The sequence below is a fragment of the Buteo buteo genome, chromosome 6 (assembly GCF_964188355.1).
Source record: "Buteo buteo chromosome 6, bButBut1.hap1.1, whole genome shotgun sequence".
Taxonomy (NCBI): domain Eukaryota; kingdom Metazoa; phylum Chordata; class Aves; order Accipitriformes; family Accipitridae; genus Buteo; species Buteo buteo.
This window is the reverse complement of record NC_134176.1, coordinates 12948091-12974195: the sequence shown is the minus strand read 5'-3', so window position 1 is coordinate 12974195 and position 26105 is coordinate 12948091. Positions and strand designations below refer to the sequence as shown.

The 26105-nt window shown below is 38.2% G+C and overlaps 1 protein-coding gene across 9 annotated transcripts in view; it reads left to right on the top strand.

Annotated features, from left to right (window-relative positions):
• WDR20 (WD repeat domain 20) overlaps positions 1 to 26105 on the top strand; it is a 47630-nt gene that overhangs the window by 10482 nt on the left and 11043 nt on the right. For 8 of the 9 annotated variants that reach the window (XR_012650666.1, XR_012650668.1, XR_012650667.1 and 5 more), the window contains exons 2-3: positions 18971 to 19153; positions 24151 to 25428. Coding sequence is in view for 4 of the 9 variants with exons in the window: in XM_075029810.1 (XP_074885911.1) it covers positions 18971 to 19153; positions 24151 to 25428 (1461 nt within the window). In the remaining 5 variants the exon portion in view is untranslated. The remainder of the gene's footprint in view (positions 1 to 18970; positions 19154 to 24150; positions 25429 to 26105) is intronic. The other variant, XM_075029812.1, reaches the window with a different exon arrangement.

Here is a 26105-nt window from a genome sequence, read left to right as displayed (position 1 = left end):
GTAAAAGAAAGATGCATGGGTTGACTAGGGAATAATTCCTGTTTAATAGCATCAGCTACATATCTCAACAGGTGACTTCTAGCAAAATGTTGCCATTACTTCAGAATGTGAACTTATGCTCTGTCCCCTCTAAAGGAAAACTGTCCAGTTACGTTCACATCAGTTTAAAACATGGGGATGGCCTGCCTTTCTTGCCTTCAGCAGTGAAACTATTGTCCCTTGTACAGAATAACTTAGGGCTTTGTGTCATGTAGTCAGCAAACACCTGCAAAGTTTTAAGATGCTTGTCCTAGATGGAAGTTTCCAACCTTCTAACAGTGTTGGCAGAATAGACTCTGTGCCAGTGAAGTGACTGTTCAAGTGTAGTTCTGTGTTTTAGCCACAATGCAGCCTCTAAAAATGCACTAGACTGAACTGGGATGGTTAAGCGTGGGCACACGTTAGCACTTTTGAATCGGAGAGAGATGGGGCAAACAACTGCTCTGAACAACTCAGATGCCCAGATGAAGCTGCCTTTAGTGATGCTTAAGATGATTCATACTTTTCCTCATTGCTAAGAGTAACAAAGTGCTTGTTGTCAATTAAGTTACTGCAGCAGTCTAGAGGCAGCTTGCTTAGCGCTCTCTTACGTTGCGCTGTAGCAGCCTGCATGTCTGTTCCTTCTGAGCGATAGGTAACCCCTTTTGCAAAAAAGTATTGGGCTGGCATTGATCTAGTGGATCTGTGTATTGTTTTTTGTTAGTCCTAAATTGATACAGGCTTTGCTTGTATGTAAGAGAGCCAAAGAGGAATGCTAGTAAGATCAGTGCTCAGAGAAGTCCAGTCTTATGATGCTAGAAAATGCTTTTCCTGTGCTTTCTCTTCAGTCATTTGGGATCCCTTTCTTCATTTGTAGCACCTCTGATTAGTAGATGTCTTGCAGCTGTGGCACTTCCAGCACAAGTTGATATAAAGGAGACTTTAGATTTGGACAGTCTGCTGATGTCAGTGCTGGTTAAAGGTATGATTATTTTTGACAGCAGAAATCCCTAGCATGCATAGTATTAGTATGCCCATATCAATGGGAGGAATGATTTAATAGCTAGGCTGTGTTCTGTCAGTAGCCTGTGTTCAGTTCTGCACCCTCATACAGGCTTCTGTTAGGACCTTTAGCAAGATGCTTGAGATGTGGGCAGTTACTCAGTGGTCAGCACTACTGTCTGCAAGAAGATCAGTAGGTGACAATAGCAAAGTCTGGTCACTCCCTCCTACTCTTGAGACAAAAATTAGCCTGAGGAAGAAGACAATGTTACATGACCATTTTGGTACATTAAACACTTTTAGTCTTTTAGTGGTAATTTTTGAAGAAAGTCATTAACAACAGGCAAAAGGGTTTTTTTTCCCCCCACATAGTATCTGTACCGGTGTACTGGCAGCACTTACTATTACTTGAAGTATCTTAATACTTTGCTTACTTTAAGATAAGGCTATGGGGAAAACTAGTGCTGAAATTGGGAACATGCTGCCTTTTGCTCTAGAACTTCTGAAGCAGGATTCTGGTTTGCAGACTAGGTGATATCCTAGAACTTGTATGTATGGGATTGTGGGAAGTCTGAGTTCACTGCAGTATGTCTGTGTTAGGGATTTGGTCCTGGATATTTGTTTTCTGGTAGCCTGTGCTCCTATTCTTGTTCTGTAAGCTTTTTGTCTGGTTGGGTTGTTATGAAATGTCTTCAGCCCCAAAAGGAAGACACATTGCAAATTAACAACTTCAGGACAAGAGTTAAGGCAAATATGTTATGTCATCTGTCTGTTACTAAATATGACCACAAAAAGCATAAACCAGTGGGCATCATTCTGGTTTTGGAGCATAGGTTATACATTTGATTGATAATTTATTCACATAACTTCTGTAGGACTCTTCTGGGGCTCTTAGAATAACAGCCAGTTACATCTTATTTTTACTACAAAAGTAATTAGGGCTTTGTTCTAGTAATATCTTGTTAATGTGCTGCAACATGATGGACTTATGGGCTTAATAAAAACACTGTATCAGAAATGTCTGGCATTCCTGTAGGGCTCGCAAAATCCAACAGTAGCCAGAAAAGACATAATTCTGACTTGCTGGACAGATATTACTGTGGTGTATTTGACTTTTATTGAGCTTTGTAATAAAAAAATATAAATTAACAATTAACTGCTACAGTGAAGTAAGTTTCTATAGCAACAAGGCAATGCAGGGTACGATTACTCCAATTACTCAGACTGCTTTTCTGTAACAGATAATTTTTTTTCTTACAAGCAGTGAATTTACACTGTTGGACTGAAACATTGTTTTGTTATAGGAACTGATGATCCTGAGCTCTCTTGCTGCTGCCTTTTTTTTTTTTTCCCCCCTCCTGAAGAAATAACTTTTCCTCTTATGTGCTGAAAAGGGGATGGGGGAAATTTTCAAAGATAAATACCAGGGTGGTAGACTGGTGGAAACTCGACCTACTACTTCTTGACTGTGTGTTACTTAGTATAACAGAGCTATACTGGATATGTTGTTATGCAGTATGAATTTATAGTTCACTTCTACCTGTTGACAAGTCTACGTGAAACTGAACTTGCTCTAATTTAATAATAATGATCATATAGTAGCTTGCAAATTTCAAGTAAATCAATAGTCTGAATGCTGATTCCCTGAATCAATCTGGCTTTTGGTTATTTGTTCTTTGTATGTTTAAAGTCTCTGTATATTTTCTTTGTTTCAATACTTCTGAATACCCTTAAAGAGAGGAATGTTTTACTTTAAGCTTCAGTGTTAAAATTGGAAGAAAAGATTAGGGTATTGTCAAGGAACTGCAGGTGTTGGGGTTTTTTTTTGCCATAAAACACACTTGTAAAGCCAACTTTTGAGTGTTACTGTATTTTGATCTTTTTTAAACTTAGAAGAAATGAAATTTGAACAACTTCAGTGATGAAGCTACAGCAGCCTTAGTGTTTCAACAGGGAATTTAATTTTGTGTGATGTATTTTAAGGATACTTTGGGTGTCTGATCAATTGAAAGAAGAAACAAAAGCAGCAGTTCTGTCTCTGGCAAGCTGTATATGCAGTCAACCTCAAAGGATGCTATTGACAGGTGTGCATGTATTGTTAAAGTGCATTTTTCTGATATCGTAACAAAACCAATACCCATGTTTCAGAGAAGAAAAAAGTACGATTCAAAACTAAAGTGAAAGTAATGCCTTTGAAGGTGTGACCGACTAGAACACTAGTTCTACAGGTCAGGTAACTTTTTTATGTGTGCATGGGAGGAGATGAACAATTGGGAGATGACAATGTCATTAAGTCATGCAGTGTTTCCAGTTTGTTCCATGTTTTGGGGGCCATCTAAAAGCAGTCTGCCAGCTCTAATTTCAATGAGTGTCACCTTTAGCAAGTATAATTTTCTAACCAGTTTTGTTTACAGAGCTGAGCCAATTCAATTTCCCACTGAAAGTAACTTACTAACTGTTTAATAAGTATTGCAACTGAGCCTGTGACCTGAATGAAAATAGTTGCTGAATTGTGCCAGAATGTGTGGTTTTACTTGGAATCCATTTGATATTTACATACCTATTTTCCTTAATTTAATTTGTTTCTTACATCTAGTATATGTATCTTATCTTTGTTCAGCTCATCTGAATCATGCCTCATTCAGCATTAAAAACAGGTGAGAAAGGACTGATTGTAAGTGTAGGCAACAGTGTGACTAGACTGTAGGAGTAGGAGGAAATTAAAGGATCCACTAGAGGATAAGGAGCAAGGAGATCAGAAAGATAACTATTACTTTTTTACTTTAGAGCTATGAATCTGTTACAGCTTACTAGATTGTAACTATTGAGAAAGGAGTTACAGTTAACTAAGCATAAATCTTAAGTGAACCTTGCTGAACTTAATTATGTAGTGTAGTTAAGAGGTAGTTGTTACAGTACACTTAATTTTCTCAGTTCCTCAAAAGTGAAGAGACTAAAATGTGTGCTTCAGTGCATTCCAGCCTTTACAGAAGGTGATACATTCTTTACATAGCATCTGACAGTCCATAAGTAGTAGTGCAGCATGAACTTTATTCAGTGTCTGCGAATGTTTGATACGTTCTCTACTATTCTGAAATCAGTTGCTTTTTAATTCACGGTATTCCTAACAGTGAAAACTTCTGCTAAAAACCCTTTGACTGCCTGTGACTCCAGTGACAGGCAGGTATTTTCTTAAGGCTTATCCTTGATTGTGTTTAGATAGAGAAAAACGTGCAGGAGTGCTACTCAACACACACCTCACCCCAACAACAATCCCCCCACCCCCAAACCTGAGAATTCTCAACTGCTTCAAGTTACTACCTCAAAATTTCAAAAGCTTAAACTGAAAGTAGACTTCTGTGCTAGGGGTTTTTCTTTGTTTGTTTGTTTTGCTTAAAGTAAAACATTGTTTCCCTGCAGTGGGAAAACATTTATGGATAACATGTATTATATAGGCAGCTTTATTTGAAGTTCAGGTGCTCAGCCTTTCTAGTGTAACACTCTGGTAGTAAGGGAGAATTATAACTTAAGTTTGTGTCCTTGTACGAACTAGCAATTCTAAGTTGATATAATAGATATTTTAACTAAGGGAGTTATAGAACCTTAAACTCATTTTGTTCTGGAGTGGGGAGAGAATGAAAATGCTTAGTTCTTGGAAACTTTTAACATATTTTAATGATTACAGGGACTGTGACAACTGTTGAGAATAGAGCTTCAAGTTGAGGTCTTCTAGGAGTGGTTTTGGAAACAATATTTTCGTTGGTGATATTGGGACAAAGAAGTAAGAGCATGTACATGATGGCAAAATTCTCATAATAAAGTTGGGAGGCATCATTGTTCATAATCAGAGTATTTTATATGGAGAAACAAGCTGATATCAGAACAGTAACTGAAGTGAAAATTAATGGGAAAAAATACATAGGGAATTTTTGCTTCAGCCAGAAAACTTTGAAAAGATGATAACCAGAGTGTAATGTTGATTGTAAGCTGAGCCAGCTTGTGATACAGCTGTTGAAGGCAATAGGAAATAAATGCAATTCAAAGACGTATCAAATGAGGATTACCAATAGAAATAAGGAAGTGTCTTTAGTGCCATTGTAGAAGGCACTGCAAAGATGGCTTTAATATTGTATGAAATTCTGGTTGCTTGTGTTGATGAAGGTGAATTTCAACTCCTGCTACTAGGAGAAGATGGTATCTAATGTAAAACTGGAGAAAGAAGAGTGTGATTTTAATTAGCTGAGCAAAGCAATCACTATTTCTTAAAACTGTGAAAGGAAGAAGAGAAGAAAGGAGAGAATAAATAATACAAAACCTTCCCTAGATGTATGAGAGACATTGCCAGATCTCCCACTAATCCCAATTGTGCAAAATTTACTATTAATTCAGAAGGATCCTGCTCTTTGACCAGCCCCGCTCTAAGCTATTGCTTACAGTTGAACTGCATAATGAAAATACTGTGGTGGTGATAGGCTAGAGACTCTATGGGAAGTATAGAATAGATTTTAAGAGGCAGAGAGTGTTTCATCCAGAAGCTTCTTTGAGCTGAGCCAGATGAATGGAATGAAGAAAATGTGTAGTGATACAAATCCAACTATCTGTGTGGTACCCAGAGAGGCTACCTTACTGGCTTTTAGATACAGGAGAGGAAATGAAGTATAAAATACTGAGGAGCTGGAGACAGTAAAGTCCAATGAAAGAAAGGATGTACAGCTGACTTTGCAGATACCATGGAAAGAGCATGCTATGTTTTATGGTAACAGTATCTCAGTAGTTTTGTAGGGAAGCTTCAGGGGGGTCATTTTGTGGTTTAGGTATTCTTGGAGACGGTTCTCTGTATTGTAAGTCTGCATTTATATGGCAGGCATTGAAGATCAGAACTATTTCATCCTATCTTTAACCATAAGCAGAGTAAAGGATGAGACTTTCTTGACTAGTAACATCAGGTAATAGTGGATACATTCATTTATTATAAAAAGAGGTGACCAGCCAACCCTTACTTCTTTTTGTATCATATAGGGTAGTGAGCCTGAAAAAAACTAAGCAGTAAGCCTTTTTTTGTTTCAGGTTTTCCTAATCTGTTTTCTACTTACTTTTATATAAAACTTTAGTATGCTGAGGTATTTGGTATGTTTTCTGGGAATTAGGAAATATTCCATGTGCTTAAAACAGATGTTTTCTTATTCAGGATTCTGTGTTTGAGATAAATGTTTGAAGAAAGATCTTTTTTCAAAATGGAAACTAAGAGAAGCTAGCAACTGTGGCTTGGCTTTGCTGATGTTAATCCTAGAACTTCAAGTAAGTTAACCAGTTACCTGGCCCCTCTTGCACCAGAACAGAACAGTTTTCTACCAGGGTGCAAACTTTAATGTATGGAAATTGTCTTTCTCATTCAAGTGTCCTCTTGGAACAAATTTTCCTTTCTGACAGGAGTGCAAAGTCTTGATTCACAGGAGAGAAGATAGTGTCAAGTAGAAACTCTTTGCTGTTCTAATGTAGCTCCTTATATTTTGAATATACCCCATTCCTCACATCTGAGTGCATTCTCTTTATTTGGTAGCTATTTATGCACATCTTTGGCAGTGAAGTTTCCCCATTACCCTCCCATCTTAACAGCAAAAATCCTTTGAAGTTTGTAACAGTTAATAAGGTGATTCCTCCAGTATGAGAATTACTTGCTTCACTCTTTGGAATACAATACAATGTTAATGTATCTTGATCAATATGCAACACTAAACAGTTAAACAGAATTTCAAGTAGAGGCTCAGGCTGCTTAGTTACCGTGGCAAACACAGTAGGAAATTCATGCCAAAGTTTGGAAACTAAGATACACAAAAGAAAACTTGTAAACTGAAATAATCTCTTTGGAGAGCAAATCTAGTTGTTTATAATTTTATTAGAGCCTGTTTTCCAAAGAATACTGTTTTAAAATCCTGTTTTATCAAGCAAATCTTAATTGCCAGTTCAGAGTTTTGCACAAAGCAGGCAATATTCACAAGCAGGGAAGAGTGACATTCTTTGTTGGCTTGCCCTCTAACTGTAAGGGCATTGAGTGAATAGAATAGCCTCTTGGAGGCAGAGAAATTACTTAAGTACTGTAATCAAGGTTGACATATTTTCAGTGTGCAATGTGTTGTTTAACAGACGTGACCAGGCTATTCTGTATGTGTGTGTGTGTGTATATATATATATATCTGATGTTAATGATTGTATGTATGTTAGATCATATATATATATATATATGGTCTCTCTATATTTAATTATTTGTCTGTGTTCATCATTATGTATATTATATATATATTTTTTAATGACTTGTGTATGTTAAAGATCTTGCAGTATTTAATTCACTGTCCTGCAGTTGTTTGTCTTAAGGCTTGCTAACTGTAACAAAGATCTATATGTTGGTATTTTAATAGGGTGATTTTCAGTTTGATAGGTTCCCTGTTTAGTAAGCTGCCTTTGAACTGTCTGTGAACACAGTATTTCGTATTGCAGTCATGTCAGTATATTGTGGCAAAATCTGATATTATTACATGTGACTTGCTGTACAGTTTTTTCCATAGGTGTGGTCACATGCAAATCAAGCAGTTATTTTTCTCTTTCTGAATGTAAACTAGTCTGTGTATCTACATGCACTTTTTCCTCATCCTCCAAAGGGGAAGGTGTTATATAGAAAGGCTAGTCCGTGGCTTGAGAGAGACACTACTTCTAAAAACTTCCTGAAGATCGAGGCTAGAGTTGGAGTTGGACATTGAGATTGTGTGCACCTACCCCAACATGTGACTCAACCGTATCACTTTATGTATTGCATAATCTGGATTGGAGATTATGTTAGATAGTTGGAGGCTAAGGGAAATCAGTTTAGGTTATTATTGACAAACTGATTTACTTGCTTCTGCCTTTATAGCACATGATGTATTGGGAAGGAAGGCTGGATGTCATGATAACTAGGAAGTGGTGTTATTAGAACATGAAATGTTGGAGGTGATGGAACAAACAGTGTAGTATTAGGCTGAAATGGTGTTCAGGAGTTCTCATGAGTTTTAAGTGTAAAGAGGGTGAGCTGCAGACTTAGAATCATACAGTTGTTTAGGTTGGAAAAGACCTTTAAGATCATCGAGTCCAACCGTAAACCTAATACTGCCAAGTCCACCACTAAACCATGTCCCTGAGCACCACATCTACATGTCTTCTAAATACCTTCAGGGATGGTGACTCAACTACTTCCCTGGGCAGCCTTGTTACAAGTAGTAACTGTTATATTGAATTACAGGTTAGTATGTGCTTTTTGCTGACATCTTTTAAAAAGGACTTACTGATCACTTTATAATTAAAACAAAAGTAGAATGTGAAAACATCTGGAAGATTATACTTGACTTTAACTCAAAGGAAAGTAAAAACTTGGAGGCCACAGAAAGAGATGAACTGTGCCATTGATTAGCCACAGTAAATAAAACTTTAAATAGCTTTCATCCCACTAAGTTTAGCATATGGTAATTTTATAGTTCTGTGGTACATCCATGACTTCAGGAAAAGAAAAGAGAAAAGCAGCAGAAATTGAAGGTGGACTAATTAACTGGCAAGAGGCAGTTATAATAAACTTGGGAGATGCAATTATGCTAGGTGAACGAGCAGGAGTGCTTGTTTCCACTAATCTTTCGGTGGCACACACTGCAGGAAAAAACGTGAGTCAGTTTGGAACCACTGCATAAAAAGAAGAGGGGATTGCTATAGATGACTACCTTAATTCATCAATACTTGAATCCTAATTTTTCTATATTGTAAGAAATGGAATCGGAAAGAATATTAGAAACAATGGAGTAAATCATATTGCACTGTACAAATCAGTAGATCCATCTATATGTCTTCATACAGGTCTAAAAAAAAGGGGGGTATTACAAAGAGATTCAGAGAAATGGTGAAAATTGTGATAGCTGAAAACTTCTGTGGAAATACTGATAAGGATGGGACTGCTTATTCTAGTAAGCAGTGTAAGTGCTCTATATGTAAGGAATGTTGGACACCATTGTCTCTTATTCGGAAGAAGGAGGTATTCAGTAAAATCAGAGGGGAACAAAATTCAGAACTGATACTTTTTTTCACATATTTAACTTTATCAGGATATGTTGCTTCAGTCATCTAAGTAAATAATGAACAGAAAGTGGGTGTTAAAATCTGGCAATATTTGCAATTCCATGTAGTAAATGAAAAAAAATCCTGTAAAGGGTTATTAAACTTCCATATTTACAATTTAAATAGCTTCCTGAAAGAAATATAGGATGGACAATAATCCATTAATGCAGCTAACTTCCTGAACTTACTTCTGGAACGTGTATCTGCCCACTGTTGAAGAAATGGTTTTGGAGTAAAAAGTCGGATTGTGGTCTAGTTCTGCAGTCTATGATTATGAAGTATGTATGTGCCATGACTTGTTAAATCTGTGTCTTAATTTTTAAGCCAGTTAGGGAGAGACTAGTATAAAAACGTGACCTGTCACCAATGGTTTATTAATAGCCCTGAGAGATCATTATTTTGAATTTAAAACTGCACAGTGAGATCTCCTTCTTACATATGTGCTTAAAAAGAGCTGAGTAGGGGGAGAAGAGGAGGAAAGTGTCTGCATTGCATGCAGAACATACGTGATTCTGAATTAGGTTTCTGTTGGAGAGGTTTTTATCCAGCAGGCTGAGCTACAGTTGAGCCAAAATTCTGTAGACTAGCCATTGGGAAGAGACAATAATACTGATATCATGCCGCCTTTTCCCTTCTTCCTGTTAAAAAAAAAAAAAGGCAACTAATTGCTTAAACCAAAATAGAATATCTAATTCAGTTCATGTCTTTTGGGAGTGTGTGATACAATGAGTATATTCAGAGTTGTTTGAGTTTAACCAGCCTGTTTACAGATTTAGTGTGGCCAAATGCATAACACTTAAGTCAAAGCCTCAATTTTTATCCGAATTGATCGTGCCATTAACTGACACCCACAATAAGGTGAACTTTGCAAAAGGAACTGTGAAATTCTGCTTTTGTTAGCTGTTCTTCAGTGTGGGTTTCTGGGTGATTATTTAGATGCTCAAGAACAAGTTAAATTAGCTCTTATGGTCTTTCTGTATCATAGTAAAGCAGTATTGTGCAAAGTATGATGTAAAGGATTGGAGCGCTTCTAGGGACGAAAGGGACAGGTTTTCTTCTGCAGGTATAATAAAAATTAACTTTGTTAAATATGTAGAAACAAACACCTTTTGAAAAGTTAAGTTAAAATGTTATGTCATTTCCCTGAAGTTTTAGTGATTGGATTATAGTTTAGCTGAAGATTGCTCAAGTTACTTGGAGTGCTTCCAGTCTACTTCCAGGCTGTTTGGTTTCTCTTGGAAACACTAAGCTCACAGACCTTTTCAGGACTGACCAGGACTTGCTCCGGAGAGCTGCGCTGAGGGTTGTGGTCAGTTCATTAGAACACTTTGGGTCTGACCCAGCTCTTTGAACAGCACTGTCACAAGTTGTATGGTTTGGTCTTCCAGCCAAAAGGAGCAGTGTCAGCATGGGTCTAAATTTCACCAAACGAGTAACGCGTTGAATTGAAAATGCTTTAGGTTTCTAAAGGAACAATTTCAGTGACTCTAGACTTCTGTTGGCTTGTGACAGGTTGGAGGCGGCAGCAGTGGTCTCTGCTCAGAAGGCAGAGGAGGTATTTTTTGTGTGGAGATGCTCTTAACATTGTTTCAATTTCCCTCAACCTCCCTGGCCTTCAATAGTTCAAATGTGTTAACATGCCTGTCCTACCTTGATGCCCTTTGCCTGGTCTCACAAACAAAGGGTAAATTGATTCTATATGTACCTCAAGTGAATGGGGATTTGTAACAAACAATGATTTTTCTTTTTTTGGGATGCTGCTGTTCTGGGTTCTTGGAACTCTTTTTAAATAAAAAGTCTACTTTTTCTAGGGTTATTGGTAGACTGGTGCTTTTACCTTAGATAAGTTCCAATAGGATGTGCTGATCTATACTGTAACCAGATAAATATTTTGGTTTATAGCCTTACTAAAATGGAGTTAACATTGTAATGGTAAGTTGTAAATCAAACAGTCCTTTATGTGTGTTCTCTATGGTGTTCACATCCACTTTCTTGATCTTGGCAATTATATATCCATTGGTCCAGTTAATATCACATAGATTTATTTCAAACCAGTGCATGCTCTTTGCTCTGAGTGCTTAGAATAATTCTTCTGGAAACAGAATATGATTATTTTATTGGATGCTTCAGAAAACTAAACTGATCTTTGACTAAATATGGATTTATGTCCAGTTGTCTGGACTAGAGCTTTTATCTTAATGTATGTGGTCATAGTTGTCTGTATGCATAAACGCTGAAATCTTGTTAACTAATGCTTTTCTCCTTTCAAAAGTCATGTATGTCTTTTATGGCCCCAAGTGCTAGTTAAATCTAGAAGGGAGAAGAATATCAAGTAGCTTCCCGAATTTGCAAATGGCTTTGTACAAAATTGATCTTTAAGACTTTGTTATGGATGAATTGTGTGGAACACTCGAAAAAATTAGGTTAAATAAAATTACTTGGTGTCCCTGTTTTACTAACAGAGCTGTTCTTACACAGTATCCTAGAAACTCTTGTCACATGCCTTAAGTGTTCCTGTTCAGCATTTAATCAAGTGCTTTGTAACTTATAAAAAACCTTCTGCAATGATACAGGAACCCATTTATGAGAAACAGTGTTGTTCAGGAGAGTAAATGTTCTGTTGAGTGGAAATAAATCTTGAAACACTTTTGCTGGGAGCAGGTATAAATGCAAATTATTTTAAACTTTAAGTGAGCTCATTCAAAATATTTATGTATTAGAAAAGGTACATCAGAAGATATGTCACTGAAGCCAAATTAATAATGATCATATCTTGAAGATCAAGATCTTGATATTTAGAGAAGTTAAAATGGCACCAAGTGGCAGCTACACTTTCTGGAGACTTTCTAGAGAAAGGAAGCTATAGAGATAACTTTATGGAAAGTCTTTGAGGCAGTATGTTAAAAATATCAGATTCTTTTTCCTGCCTGCTAATTGTTTTTGTCCCAATTTCTTAGTTTTTAATTTTCAGAATCCATGTTGTCCAGTGCAACTTTAATCCCTTTCTCATAGGTTCTCTTGTCTTCAATTAGAGAGGAATAAGGGAAAGTGAATGCATGTGCTTGTTTTCAGTGTTAGTTCATACTTGCCCTTATATAAATTGGCAGCAAATCCAGCATTGGTTGTGCTGTTGTGAGTGTTAAGCTATTGGTGCTTCAATTCATAGAGCTGAAAGATCAGCCAAATTTTAAAAGCAAAACTAAAATAGTTTTCTTGAGGTTTACAAATGTGACTTTAATGTAAAGCAGGTACATTGAATGCCATGTTGCAAAATAAAGACCTACTATTTCCCTAGCGTTAATGGCTTTGCAAGGCTTAGAAGACACTTAAAACTAGTCCTGTGTGTACACACAAAACACCTATTATGCAACCCTTAAAGCTAAGCACATCACTCGGGTATGGAAAAAGCCGCTCTTACTTATTTCAGAAGCTGTCCTTACATTTAAGAAACCTATTGTAGCTATGTATAAATAGGGCAACTTTACAAATGATTGTCTGATGGCTTTTTACAGAATCCTAAAGAGAATTTATACTTTTTTTTCAGTTTACAAGTGTTACCACTTTCAAACTAATTTAAGTTTTTGGGGGGCTTCTGAAGTGGCCCTACCTGAAAATTTCATGCTGTTGAATCTGAAGAGACCCTGGAACTGATGTGTGTTCTTACTAGACCTTAAACTTTCTACTGAGAAAGCTAAGGTCGTTATAGTCAGCAGTCTGTCAGCTTACATGCAGTTATAATTGTAGAAGGTATTTTATTACTGATTGGCTATGGCACTGTCAGCTGCACTGAAGAGTGTTTTATTAGGGCTTTATAGTTGCAGGAAGTGTTGCCTGGACTTTCTGTTATGTATCTCATATACATCAAGCAGAACTTTTGCTCTACATCAGTGTTCTTTATAGGGAAAGACAACTAACTTGTTGCTATTGTTTTCTGCCTGTGTGAAATTCCTTTAAGATGTAAACCAGACCTGTTAAGTAAACTGGGAGTGACCATGTTGCTGCTGCTTTGGTTGATCCTCAGCTTAGGATCTCAGGGTCATTCAGCTTGGAAGGGGCCTCTGAGAGTCTCTGGTCTAACCTCCTGCCTAAAACAGGGTCAGCTATAAGATCAGGCCAGCTCGAAGCAACAGTGAAGTAACTACAAATGATTCTATTGCTAATATTAAGTGAGCTGTATTTGGGCTCTACAAAAGGGATCTGGAAATCTAGTCCTTTGATAATAAAGTAATCAGAGGGATTTCCAGTGTGAAGTATTGAAGCTAGTATTTCTGTCAGAAACAATGAACAGAGTTTGCCAGAAAATTCTGCAAATGTCTCCAGGGTAACTCAGCTTTCTTGCCATGTTCCTCAACTTTCTCTGTCCTTCAGCTAGCTCTGCAGGAAGGAGAGCGAGACCAGAACTGACATGGAGGAAGAATAAACAAGCTGTTAAGGGACCTCCTGGTTTAGTTTTCCCTGTCCTTGCTAATACAGTTAGCAAGTCTGTCCTGGAAGACCCTGTGCTGTTCACTAGGGGATACTGTAAGGCAAAGTGCTGCAGCAAGGGTTACCTTGCCTCTTCTTTTCAGCTAGGATTTAAAGATCATCTGTGAAGTTCAATAAAGTTTACTTAGTAATAATCCTAAGAGTTGTTTTCTCATGTTAACTTGTAGAGCATTATAACAAGCACAGCTTTCTCAAATTGTTCTGTTTACAGACCAGGGACCATTACATCCCTGGACAGCAAGGTATTGAAGAGATATCAAGCTGCAGGCAATAAGTTGTGAATTCCAAGCTCCAGAAATGCTGAGGAAATTGTTTTCAAAAGTGTATCTTGGTTCTTTGTGTCTTCTCTTTTATTTTGTGCTGGAGCTCTACGTACATAGCTAATCTGTAATCTGCCATTTGTGACCAATTAATTCTCTGGACAAGAGAGAATTTAAGAGGATTTTTGGAAGTAAAATTTTTATTGAATGTTTCCCCTTACTTCCAGGCTTAAAGACCTAATATTCTGTCTTGATCTCATAGCTATGACCCATTGAAAGCCAGTCTCCTGGCAAATGTGATATTAAATACTATTAAGTATATAAAGGAAGCATTTTGATGACTGCAGTTGAAATTATCGGAGGTAAATTAATAAATAACTCCTTTCCGTTCTGATCTTGGAGATGTTTTTTGGCTTGGAAGGTGTATTGGGTTTGCGTGGCAAGATTTTGGTAGTGGGGGGGCTACAGGGGTGTCTTCTGTGAGAAGCTGCTAGAAGCTTCCCCTACGTCTGACAGAGCCAATGCCGGCCGGCTCCAAGACGGACCCACCGCTGGCCAAGGCCGAGCCCATCAGTGATGGTGGTAGCACCTCTGGAATAACAGATTTAAGAAGGGAAAAAAACCTTGTGCAACAGAAACGGCAGCTGGAGAGAGGAGTGAGAACATGTGAGAGAAACAACCCTGCAGACCCCCAGGCCAGTGAAGAAGGAGGGGGAGGAGATGCTCCAGGCACCGGAGCAGAGATTCCTGTGCAGCCCGTGGGGAAGACCATGGTGAGGCAGGCTGTCCCCCTGCAGCCCAGGCAGGTCCACAGCAAAGCAGATCTCCACCTGCAGCCCATGGAGGACCCCACGCCGGAGCAGGCGGATGCCCAAAGGAGGCTGTGACCCTGTGGGAAGCCTGTGCTGGAGCAGGCTCCTGGCAGGATGGACCTGTGGCCCTGTGGAGAGAGAAGCCCATGGTAGAGCAGGTTTTCTGGCAGGACTTGTGACCCTGCAGGGGACCCGCGCTGGAGCAGTGTGCTCCTGAAGGACTGCACCCTGTGAAGGGACCCATGCTGGAGCAGTTTGTGAAGAACTGCAGCCTGTGGGAAGGACTCATGTTGGAGAAGTTCATGGAGAACTGTCTCCCGTGGGAGGGACCCCACACTGGAGCAGGGAACAGTGTAGAGGAGTCGTCCTCCTGAGGAGGAAGGAGCGGCAGAGACAACGCATGATGAACTGACCATGACCCCCATTTCCCGTCCCCCTGCGTTGCTTGGGGGGGGAGAAGGTGGAGAAAACTGGGAGTAAAGTTAAGTCTGGGAAAGAGGGAGGGGTGGGTGAAGATGTTTTAAGATTTATTTTTATTTCTTATTACCCTGCTCTGATTGGATTAGTAATAAATTAAACTAGTTTCCCCCAGTTGAGTCTGTATTGCCTGTGATGATAATTGGGGAGTGATCTCTCCCTGTCCTTATCTCAACCCATGAACCTTTTGTTTTATTTTCTCTCCCCTGTCCAGCTTAGGAGGGGGGAGTGATAGATTTGACTTTGATGGGCACCTGGTGTCCAGCCAGGGTCAATCCAGCACAGAAGGAAATATAGCATCTATGATACTTTTAATTCAACTAAAATTTGCAGAAAGCTGCATATGTAAGTTAGGAAAAGAAAAGGTACAGGAAGAAATCGCACCTGTCAAGGAGTATGATTAAATGCTGACTTGAAATAATGTGATTCACTGTATGGGAAATCTTAGTATGAAAGCTCTAAGACTCAGATCAGTAGTATATAAAAAGAATGAATCTTGGACAGATAGTAATCTGGCTTTGACCTTAAAATTACATACAGCTACAGAACCAAGGTTATTGATGCCCATCCTAATCAGACATTTCAAATAACAGAATCTGAAAACTTAAATATTTGCTTCAGACTGAGGTGACAGATTTCTCCCCCCCCCCCCCCCCCCCCCCAATTCCTAGTGTTTAGGTACTTAAAGCTGTGGTTAAGATGTTCCACTTGACTGCCTTTCTGCTGGAAGTCGTGATTCAGGGTGAATGGGCAACTGCTAGACTGTTAGATTTTTCTTATTTTTATTTTTTTTTACCTCCCTACCCTAGCAGAGGGGGGGTAATTTTGCTAAAATAGAGTGTTGTGAGAGTTAACTAAATGGGACTGGGAAGTCTCCAGAACAGTTACATGGTTCATGTTTTAATTCTAGAGTATGAGTTCATCACAAAGAACTAAATGGCAAAGTTTGTCAATTTTTCTTCTGTAAAGTTCTCTAGAGAGTTTTAATCTGTTCAAAGGCAGGACTCGGAAGCTGTTGATGCCCCAGGTACTATTCTCTTTCAAAATACATCACCATTCTTCTGAGAGGGGGGCAGTTTACATCACTTTGTTCAGTAAATAATGTCATATCCTAGGATTTGACAGTTGTAGACTCAGATCTCTTTTCTGAGAATCAAATCTTCCACAAAATAGCTATAGCAAATGGACTTGGTGGTGAGCTAATGAAATGCTGAGTCCCAGGCACGACTGAATTTTATGAGTAAGCTCTTTTCTTGTTCTTAGCAAAATCCAACAGCAATCCTTCAACTGTGCAGAAATAAAAAAAGTCTCCTACTTCTTATGCTCATTGATTCTACCCCGTATTTCAGTTAAGAGGGATCAAGACTCAGAGTACTTTTGTGCTTGTAGATTTGACTTATCTCCACGAGACAACTATATTATAACTGAAAACACTAGCTGCATGTAAATAAAAGGCGGGGCATCCCTGTCAGTAGAAGCCTGGTAATTCTGGGTTGAATTTGTTTATTCTCCATTTAAGTTTAGACAGATTGTCACTGCCATCTGGTTCCCAGAGAACAGCTAGAACAAGCACGGTGAAGTCTGTGCTTAGATTTAATATATCAGAATTTCATGTCTTGCTAGATCTGTTATCACATAATTTCAGAAGATGGGGAACTTCAGTCACACCAAATTTGTCGGACAACAAAACCAAAAGCTAGTGATATAAAACCTCAGCCAGACAAAAGAACAAGGTGTAGTTCCAATCTGAAAATAGCCACCTCTTGATACTTTGCTGCTTAAAACAATAGTGAAGATTCAGAAGAACAACCTGGGAATACCTGTGTTTTCTGCTGGCTGGGAGAGTCTATGGTTCTCTGATCATTCAGCATGATTCAGGCTGAGTTGTGTTTACTTTAAAAGGGATCTTCTTTCTTAGGCATTGTGTCCTGCTGGAACTTTAGTCCAGAGGACACAACCTCAAGTCTCATGGGTGAGAGGAGAGAGATGTGGTACCTTGTTAACTCTGTGTTTCTTTGAGGTATGGAGGGATGCATCTATATGTTTCTATAGGATGGTCTTCCAGATAGAAATGCTACCTCAATTTTGAGAGTTATCCCTTGATATCACTTAGTTTTGTAGTGACACAGGACAAGGGAATCTTGCACAATAAAAGAGATAACTGCATGGCCTCTAGGATTTGATCTTTCAGCTTCAAATTACAGATTTACATGTGTCTCTGAATGCTCCTTGGTAGGCATGCACCTAATCCTATGATTTCCCAGTAGAGCTAGTATTCTATTTAAGTTCTCCTTGAAGATGTATTGCTAATATTCTTCTTTAGCTTATAATGGATCTCTGGGCTCTGGAGAATAACTTTTTAATCTGCTGACTTTAGAAGTTGGAATACATCATCTCATTTTTGAGTTTTCAACCAGGAGGCCATACACCTGATTAAACTGGTTTATAATATATGCTACAAAACACAAGTGCAACTTTAATACTGTTGCATATATATGCTTATCATGCATATACTGTAGTTAAATTTGCCTTGGAAATGGCTCACCTGACATGAATCACTGTGTAGCTAGTTATGATTTTTCCCTACTGACAGGTCTAGTTTCTGGCTGTGTAGCTCCATGCACACCAAGGATTTGCTGCTCTTTAGACCTCATCCTCGAAGGTTTAATACACTGGGGCGATTTTCTTTTATATGAAGCTTGTCCTCTTCCTCAAAGAAGTTTTATTTCTTATATTGCTGGCCCAGTTCCCTCTGACTAAAAATACTGAAAAAGTATGTATCAAAATTAGAGTCCCAAATCACAGCTACATCTCAGGTCTGTAATATTGTTGAGTATCTGCAGCTTTCTAATTACAGACTCTGAACCTAGTAAATAGGGAGTTTAAAAAAAAAAAAAAACAAACCAAACAAAAAAAATGTTGAACCTGATGTATGATTTTGCATATTAAATATATGGGGTTTAATCACTGGATGATGAAAGATTAGGTTGTCTGGAAGTGATATGGGGATAAACACGGGTTACACAATTGAGAGCGCATTTTAGATTGCTTTTCAGTTCCTTTTGATGCTTCTGACACTTTAGTGCCAGATCTTCAGTTGTTTATATTGAGGTTCCTCAGTTTTGTTAGCACTTACTTTGTCTGAGCTATATTTGAATTCTGTGTTCAGTGTCAGAACCACAATTACTCTGTAGCTTAATGGCTTAAAATATGTTTTATGATCACAGTATCAGCATGTGGAGTCAGTGTTCCTAGAATATGCTCTCCTAGGATCTAGCTGATCATTTTTTAAATTATTGAGACCAATATTGTATGTTTGCCTGTTATAAAAGGATAGACATAGAGTACAAGAATCAGGTGATTGAGAATATGCTATTTTTAATCCAAAATTGGATTGTACTCAATATTGAGAAAGCTGCTACTAGGAAAGTAAAAGATAACTTGTCTCTGTGTGATGGAATGCCTTTTCTGGCAGGATAAGCCTTCGGGGAATAGGTTGATATTGAGGACTCGCTGGAGCCTTTGTGTTACTGAATGGTTTTCACTGGTTTGTCATGTGATGTAGTTGCAAAGGCTAGGTAGGTATAGTGTTTAGCAAAATTGAAAACACAAGTATTGCATTATATTAAAAGATAAACCTTTTGATGACATCTTGGATGTCTTGATAAATACAAAGCTGCTTTCTAAAGTAGGGTTTTGTGACTGCATAAATTGTTGCAAATAAAACTGGTTATATACACACATTGTGATAAACTATCTTAATTCTGTTTACTCTCTTTTCAGGCTGCGGACTTGAGTAAACCAATAGACAAAAGGATATACAAAGGAACACAACCTACATGCCATGACTTCAATCACTTAACGGCCACAGCAGAAAGTGTGTCTCTTCTAGTGGGCTTCTCTGCAGGCCAGGTCCAACTTATAGACCCTATTAAAAAAGAAACAAGCAAATTATTTAATGAGGAAGTAAGTAGAAATCTTAACATTGTTGCATGCAATGTATTTGTGATATTAAAGATCCTAGATTTTCAGAGTTCTGTAGATGGCTCCGTTTGCCTATACAGCTTATCATTCAGTCACTGCCTTTGTTTTTCAGCTGTTTCATTGGCTTGGAGTACATACACAAAAATGTTATTCATGAAGGAATATTTTGCACTTTGAGATGAAAAATTAGGACTTTCTAGTTTGCGTAATACTATAACTAGCGTTAATGATAGTTAACTGATGGAAAAAAGGTCTACAGATCTAAATGTTGCTGCATGTGCTCTGCAGTCTGTTGTTTCTGAGGCTTCTGGTTCCGAATGAAGAAGAAAACATTTAAGCCTCTATTTAACTAATATATTATGGTCTAAATATTAAATAAGGTAAAAATACCAATTCTTATGGTCAGGATGTTACAGCAGAAACTGTATCAAGGATTCTTAAAGGCTTGCTGGGGAAAGACAAAGATATCAAGCTGAATGCGGCATAGAAAAAGCTGAAGGCTTATGAGGTCTTGGCCATGTGATGTTCCTGAAACTCTCCATCTGCTTTTTCTGCTGCTGTGCAATAAGAAAAGATAGAAGGGAGTACTGAGGGGGATGATTAATGCCAAGTTACAGAACCACTGGCTTTGATTATCTGGTAGTATTGGCATTCTTAGAAGAGTAAGTGTCTAGATGCTAACAAGGAAAGAAATTTTTGACAGCATTTTCTGCAGAGGGTAAGCTACAGGAATTTGGGTGGTTTAGGGGGTGTTGGTTGTTTTTTTGGGGGTGTTTTTTTGCTCCTTTTTGTGTTTTTAATCCAGCTGCAGGTGACGTGGGGGGGGAATAGCAAAGAGCTTTGCAGGTATTTTTGGGTGTTTTTTTTTTTTTTTTAATAATAAATTTCAAATATGGATAAGAGCTTTGCAGATGAAGTTAAGCCTTGTGCAGCTTTTAAACTGAGCAAGCATATCCTTCCCACCTCAGAGAGATGTGTTGCCTTGCTCTGTCTCTGTGCAAAGAAGATTGAAGTATTGTTCTCAATGGGGATGTTTTATAATTAGAACTGTCTAATTCCTCCTCAGCTTTCTAAAATTAGCTACATCTAGATCAGAAGAGGGGTGTTTTTCTTCTTACTTAGCCTTTTCCCACCTGCTCTGTCTCTCTGCTTGTGCTGAGTGGGAAACGGTGCTGGCGAATCTTAATGTTGCATGGAGTACTCTGGTAGAAACCTCTGTATAAATAGTTGAAATGTTCATTTTAGCATTGTCCTAACACCTCTCTCTGCAAAAAACCACAACTCCAAACCAAAAAACCCAAACTTTGTCATTGGTGCAAATTCATCACTGGGAGTGCTGGTCTGGTTGTGAACAAATTGCTTGTGTAAGTACAGCTCTGATTTAATCTTGTATGATAATAGTGTAAGTGTTACAAATGGCAGTAGAAATACTATAAACAACTAGAGTTTCATATCACAGAGCAGTTCCCACTCTTGTAGGTGAACTATAGTTGCTTTGAGGAAAACTCCTGCTGAAACACTTACATAAAGGTCCAATGCATGCTTACATGCCTTGATTTTGTTTAACTGTCTAGAGTCTGCAGTGTAAAGCTGTGTTGCAGGCTGAATAGTTCTTGTGGTAGTCTACAAATGATGGAAGCACTGAAGCCACTTTCCGTTAGACTGTGTTATCTTTTCTCTGTGCTATAACCAGTATTACTTCACTTTGGTGGGAATACATCCTTTGACAGTTTGGTGGAAATTAAATGAGGTGATCTATTTTCTACAAAGCTAACCTAAGGATTTGCTCAGTGTTACCAAAACTACATGCACAGTACGCTAGAGTTAAATGACAAATTCTTGTTTCCTACACTGATCTTATCTGCATTTACAACCAATTCTAAAACTTTTATATATTTTTAATCTGTCAGTTACAATATTGAAGTTTGCCCTGGATGTGTTTGGAAGTTCTGGCTTGTATTGAAAAGCCATTTCAGAGAAACATTAGTGAGCATTGATGTTTGAGCCAGTTTGTTTGCTTCAAGACGAAGGTGCCTTTTGGGTTTTGAATCTATTTAGAGTTTAGATAGTGAGAATAAACCTGTCTTCATAGGCAGAAGGTCGTCTAAATGAGTGTTTACACCTTTCAATGGATTTAGCACTAGGGCTAGAGGTAATAGAATTCACCACCTGTCCTGTTAGTAATTTGGTGATTCAGGTAGCCCAAAGCTCTGTTTTGACTATCACCTGTGATAAAGCAATCAGGATAGCACTTAATCATATGTGATATGTGAAATAACTTAACCTGTTATGACACAGAAGTTTGTTGAACTTAGACTGCAGTAAGGCTATTGCATTTTAACTTGTTACTCTTCCCACCCCACCTTTTTTTTTAAAATTCTATTCATGTAGAAGACAATAGGGACTTGAAAAGCTGAGGTGGGTGTACTGTGCAGCTTGTGGCTGCCTACCTAAATCAATCTGTATCAACAGTGGTATTCCTTCTAGCTGTGTCAATTAAATTAGTGATATTTTCTTATTCCCAAAACCAACCAAGTATACCTCACAGATTCAGTTGTTTCCATGTGGTAGTTGGTTATTCTCAAGCTAGCCAACACCTAGCCAGTTCAATTATGTTTCTTCCATCATTTTTTAAATTCTTTTTTTATTTAAACTAAAGCCTTGAGCTGCATTTCTTTTCCTAATAAACTTTTCATATACCTGTGTTGCCAAAGCTCTTTGTCAGACCTTAATGTATATTCCTTGATTGCCTCAGTTTTTTCACTCCTTTGTGGCCTATGCCTATAATTTTGTACCTTCAAGCTTGTTCCAAACATGACTACTAAGATAATCTTGGCTTGCCTTCCTGACTGGTGACTGAAGTTCCTTCACTTACTATTCTTTCACCAAATTGATCATAAATTCCCTATCCCAGCTACTCCACTGATTTACTTGATACTGCATTCAGTCCATTCTTGTAATGAATCTGCCAGTCATACTGACTTCAAGTCTTGTTTTGTTGTGCTGCAGAAGTGTGTGAGCCCAGTTGAAAGTCTTCAGAAAGTCATAACTTCAGAGTTTTTATGTTCCTGCTGAATTTAAAGCTCTGCTGGTTGAGAAGGGGATGAGTTGTAATCACTTGCTACATATCAGCTTAAAGTCTCTCTGCATCTTGTCTCTTTGAGCTAATCTGTTCTCATTGCAGATTGCGATCTTCTGTTTTGTTCCTAGCCTCCTTGGAGTAAAGATTAGGTTTGCAGGATTTCTGTACAATATTTAAGATCATGTAACCCAACAAGATTATGGACTTAAAATGCCATTTCTAGCATAAAATTTGAGCAACTGCTCTTATGAGTAGAGGTTGTATGTCATGTTAAGCTACTCTACTAGAGGAGAGCAAGAAATTTCGCTTTGTTGCTCTATTAGCAGTAGTTTTGTAATGAGAAGACTATTGCCTATAGCAAACGGGCTGGGCTGATGTTCCCTGTCCATATTCTCTTGGTATGTACCAGGTAACTTTCTGACTAATGTTTCTGATCTCATCATTACTGAGACATGAATGATAGGTATCACTGAACACATGACAAACTATTTAAAATATCACTACAGAAGCTAAGAATATGTTAGTTTAAAGCTACCACATTTGAGGAGAAGTTCCTAGATTAAGTGACATCTCAGCTCTCCAGTGCAAAATGGCTAATTTAACCAATGAGAAATTACAGAAGAGAGGCTTCCTGGTCTTACACTGAGGTTGACAGCAGCAAAAGTATACGTGTAAATATAACCTAAAATGACCAGATGCTGCTTTCCAGTGATAGTTACAGGCCCAGAATTGATAACAGTCAATGAATTATCCATTAGTTTGGTTTTTTTTTTTTTTATTTGTGATGAACAGCATAGCAAGGTTTGGGGGGGATTTTTTTTTTGTTCTTTGTTTTTTAACACTTTTGTAACTTGTTCTGGTATCGTTAGGCTCTTTGTATTTGCATTCTTGCCTTTTGTGTAGCTGAGCTCTTCTTTCAGCCTATAATCAATCTATGCCAAATACAAATCTTGAATGTGCATGTAAAGAATTACTTGTCTCCAAGTTGCAGTTGAGTCATGCCATGACTGAGTTGGTAAGTTTTAGAAGTCTACCAGAACTACACTAGCAAACTCAAGGAGTCAAACTTTATCTCTCAGTTCTTACAGCATTGAAGACAGTATGATCAGCAGTGTTTAATGTGTGTGTTCATTCTTTTGCAATGATGGATTCTATTAAAATGTTTTTCTTTAAAGGAAGCTTCTTAATCAGGTGGTAACTGAGAGTATTGACAGGTCCTTGGCTAATGAATGATAAGTAATTGGAGGGTGGGTGGGGATTCTAAGGTGAAGAGTATTTGGTGCCTTCTGAATTCACTGGAGCACGTGCATTTAACTACTAACTTTCCAGCCACATGGTAACAGGATCACTGTGTACGTAGCTTTTGTTCCCTGAATCAGTAAAATCTGGTAAAGGCTCCTAAAGCGGCCCCTCCCCCTTCCCCCCATGAATTTTATTTGTGGTTTCAGATAAAACCAGAGTCTAAATGTACTGTTGTTGATTTATAAGCTGTTTGTTATGTAGTACAGATGAGTAACTGCCTTTTTTCCCTTTAGCTCATTCTGTGTTTTATTGTTTTCTTTTCATATTCTTCAACCTACACAGCAAAAAATAAACCTAAGAACACTACCTTTAGATTCATAACAACAGATTGGCTTGATTGAAGTATGTTCTTTGTGGAATGTGACTGGACCACAATAATAACCTTTGGTAGCACTTTGTCTAAAAATAATTTCCTCTTTACTGCCTGATAAGATTATAAGTTTTTGAAGATACAGTAACATAGCTCCTTTATAGAACGCTGAGTTCACTTTGCTTAAGTATTGTTCCCCATTCCCCAGAAAGCTCAGATTTACAGTTAATTATTAAAACTTCAATTTTCAGACTTTCTGATGTGTATCTTCTTTGTTTTTCACAGAGACTAATAGACAAATCCAGAGTAACCTGTGTAAAATGGGTACCAGGTTCGGAAAGCCTTTTCCTAGTAGCTCATTCCAGTGGCAATATGTACTTGTATAATGTGGAGCACACTTGTGGTACCACAGCCCCGCACTACCAGCTACTTAAACAAGGAGAAAGTTTTGCAGTTCACACTTGCAAGAGTAAATCCACAAGAAACCCTCTGCTTAAATGGACAGTAGGTGAGGGTGCCCTGAATGAATTTGCCTTTTCCCCAGATGGGAAGTTCTTGGCATGTGTGAGCCAGGATGGTTTTCTTCGTGTGTTTAACTTTGATTCAGTGGAATTGCATGGTACAATGAAAAGCTACTTTGGAGGACTGCTGTGTGTGTGTTGGAGTCCCGATGGGAAATACATAGTGACAGGTGGAGAGGATGACTTGGTAACAGTTTGGTCTTTCGTGGACTGTCGAGTAATAGCGAGAGGCCATGGACATAAATCATGGGTCAGTGTTGTTGCGTTTGATCCATATACCACTAGTGTAGAAGAGAGTGACCCGATGGAATTTAGCGGAAGTGATGAGGATTTCCAAGACCTTCATTTTGGCAGAGATCGAGCAAATAGTACGCAATCTAGGCTATCCAAAAGGAACTCTACAGACAGTCGTCCAGTAAGCGTTACGTATAGATTTGGTTCAGTAGGCCAGGACACGCAGCTCTGTTTGTGGGATCTTACAGAAGATATCCTCTTCCCTCACCAACCTCTCTCAAGAGCAAGGACACATACAAATGTCATGAACGCCACAAGTCCACCTGCTGGAAGTGGTGGAACTAACCCAGGAAGTAATGGAAACAGTATCACAACACCTGGAAACTCTGTACCCCCTCCTCTTCCACGGTCAAACAGCCTTCCACACTCTGCAGTCTCAAATGCTGGCAGTAAAAGCAGTGTCATGGATGGTGCCATTGCTTCTGGTGTTAGTAAATTTGCAACCTTATCGCTACACGATCGGAAGGAAAGACACCATGAAAAAGATCACAAGAGAAATCATAGCATGGGACATATATCTAGCAAGAGCAGTGACAAACTGAACCTAGTTACTAAAACCAAAACGGACCCAGCTAAAACTTTGGGAACACCTCTCTGTCCCCGAATGGAAGATGTTCCCTTGTTAGAGCCTCTTATCTGTAAAAAGATAGCACATGAAAGACTGACTGTGTTAATTTTTCTTGAAGACTGTATAGTCACTGCTTGTCAGGAGGGATTTATTTGCACATGGGCAAGGCCTGGTAAAGTGGTAAGTTTTAATCCTTAATGCTGCATCAAAGAACTAGAACTCTGAATAGGTAGTTTTCTTGAAATATAAATGAATGTTGAATATAAAATTTCTTTATGCTTAATGTAAAAAAAAAAAAAAAAATAAAAAAAAATCCTCAGAGCCATACTTTTGGATACTGCATGCCATATTTCTGAATGATTTGAAGTGTCTTGGATACAATTATTAAGTATAGTTGCCTTCCAGCAGAAGAAATAAATACTGTGCATCTAAACTATTGATCAGTGTTCTTATACTTAAGCATAACCACAATATGGTAAAAGCTATTTATGTAAAAATTTAAGTAAAACATGTCAATCACTAAAATAACTATAATCCTTCTAATGTTTTCTAAAAAATACAGCACTCCCAATGAGAGTAGCTTATGAAAAGCTGCTGCTTATAAGTCTAGTGAGAAATGTGAGCCTCTGAAAAAATTAAAACCAAAGTGTTTTATTCCTCTATACTTTTCTGTGGTGGCCTGCCATTAATGTAAAGCCAGTTCTTATTAAAATGTCAGCCATTTTATGCACAGATTTGTGAGCCCTTTACTGACTGTAGTTTATGCTCTTGAAATTGTGAATCAGTACTATCAAGGAACTCTAATTTTAGCCAGGTCTTGATTTATGTATTTGTTAAGTTAGGGAAAATCATGCAAG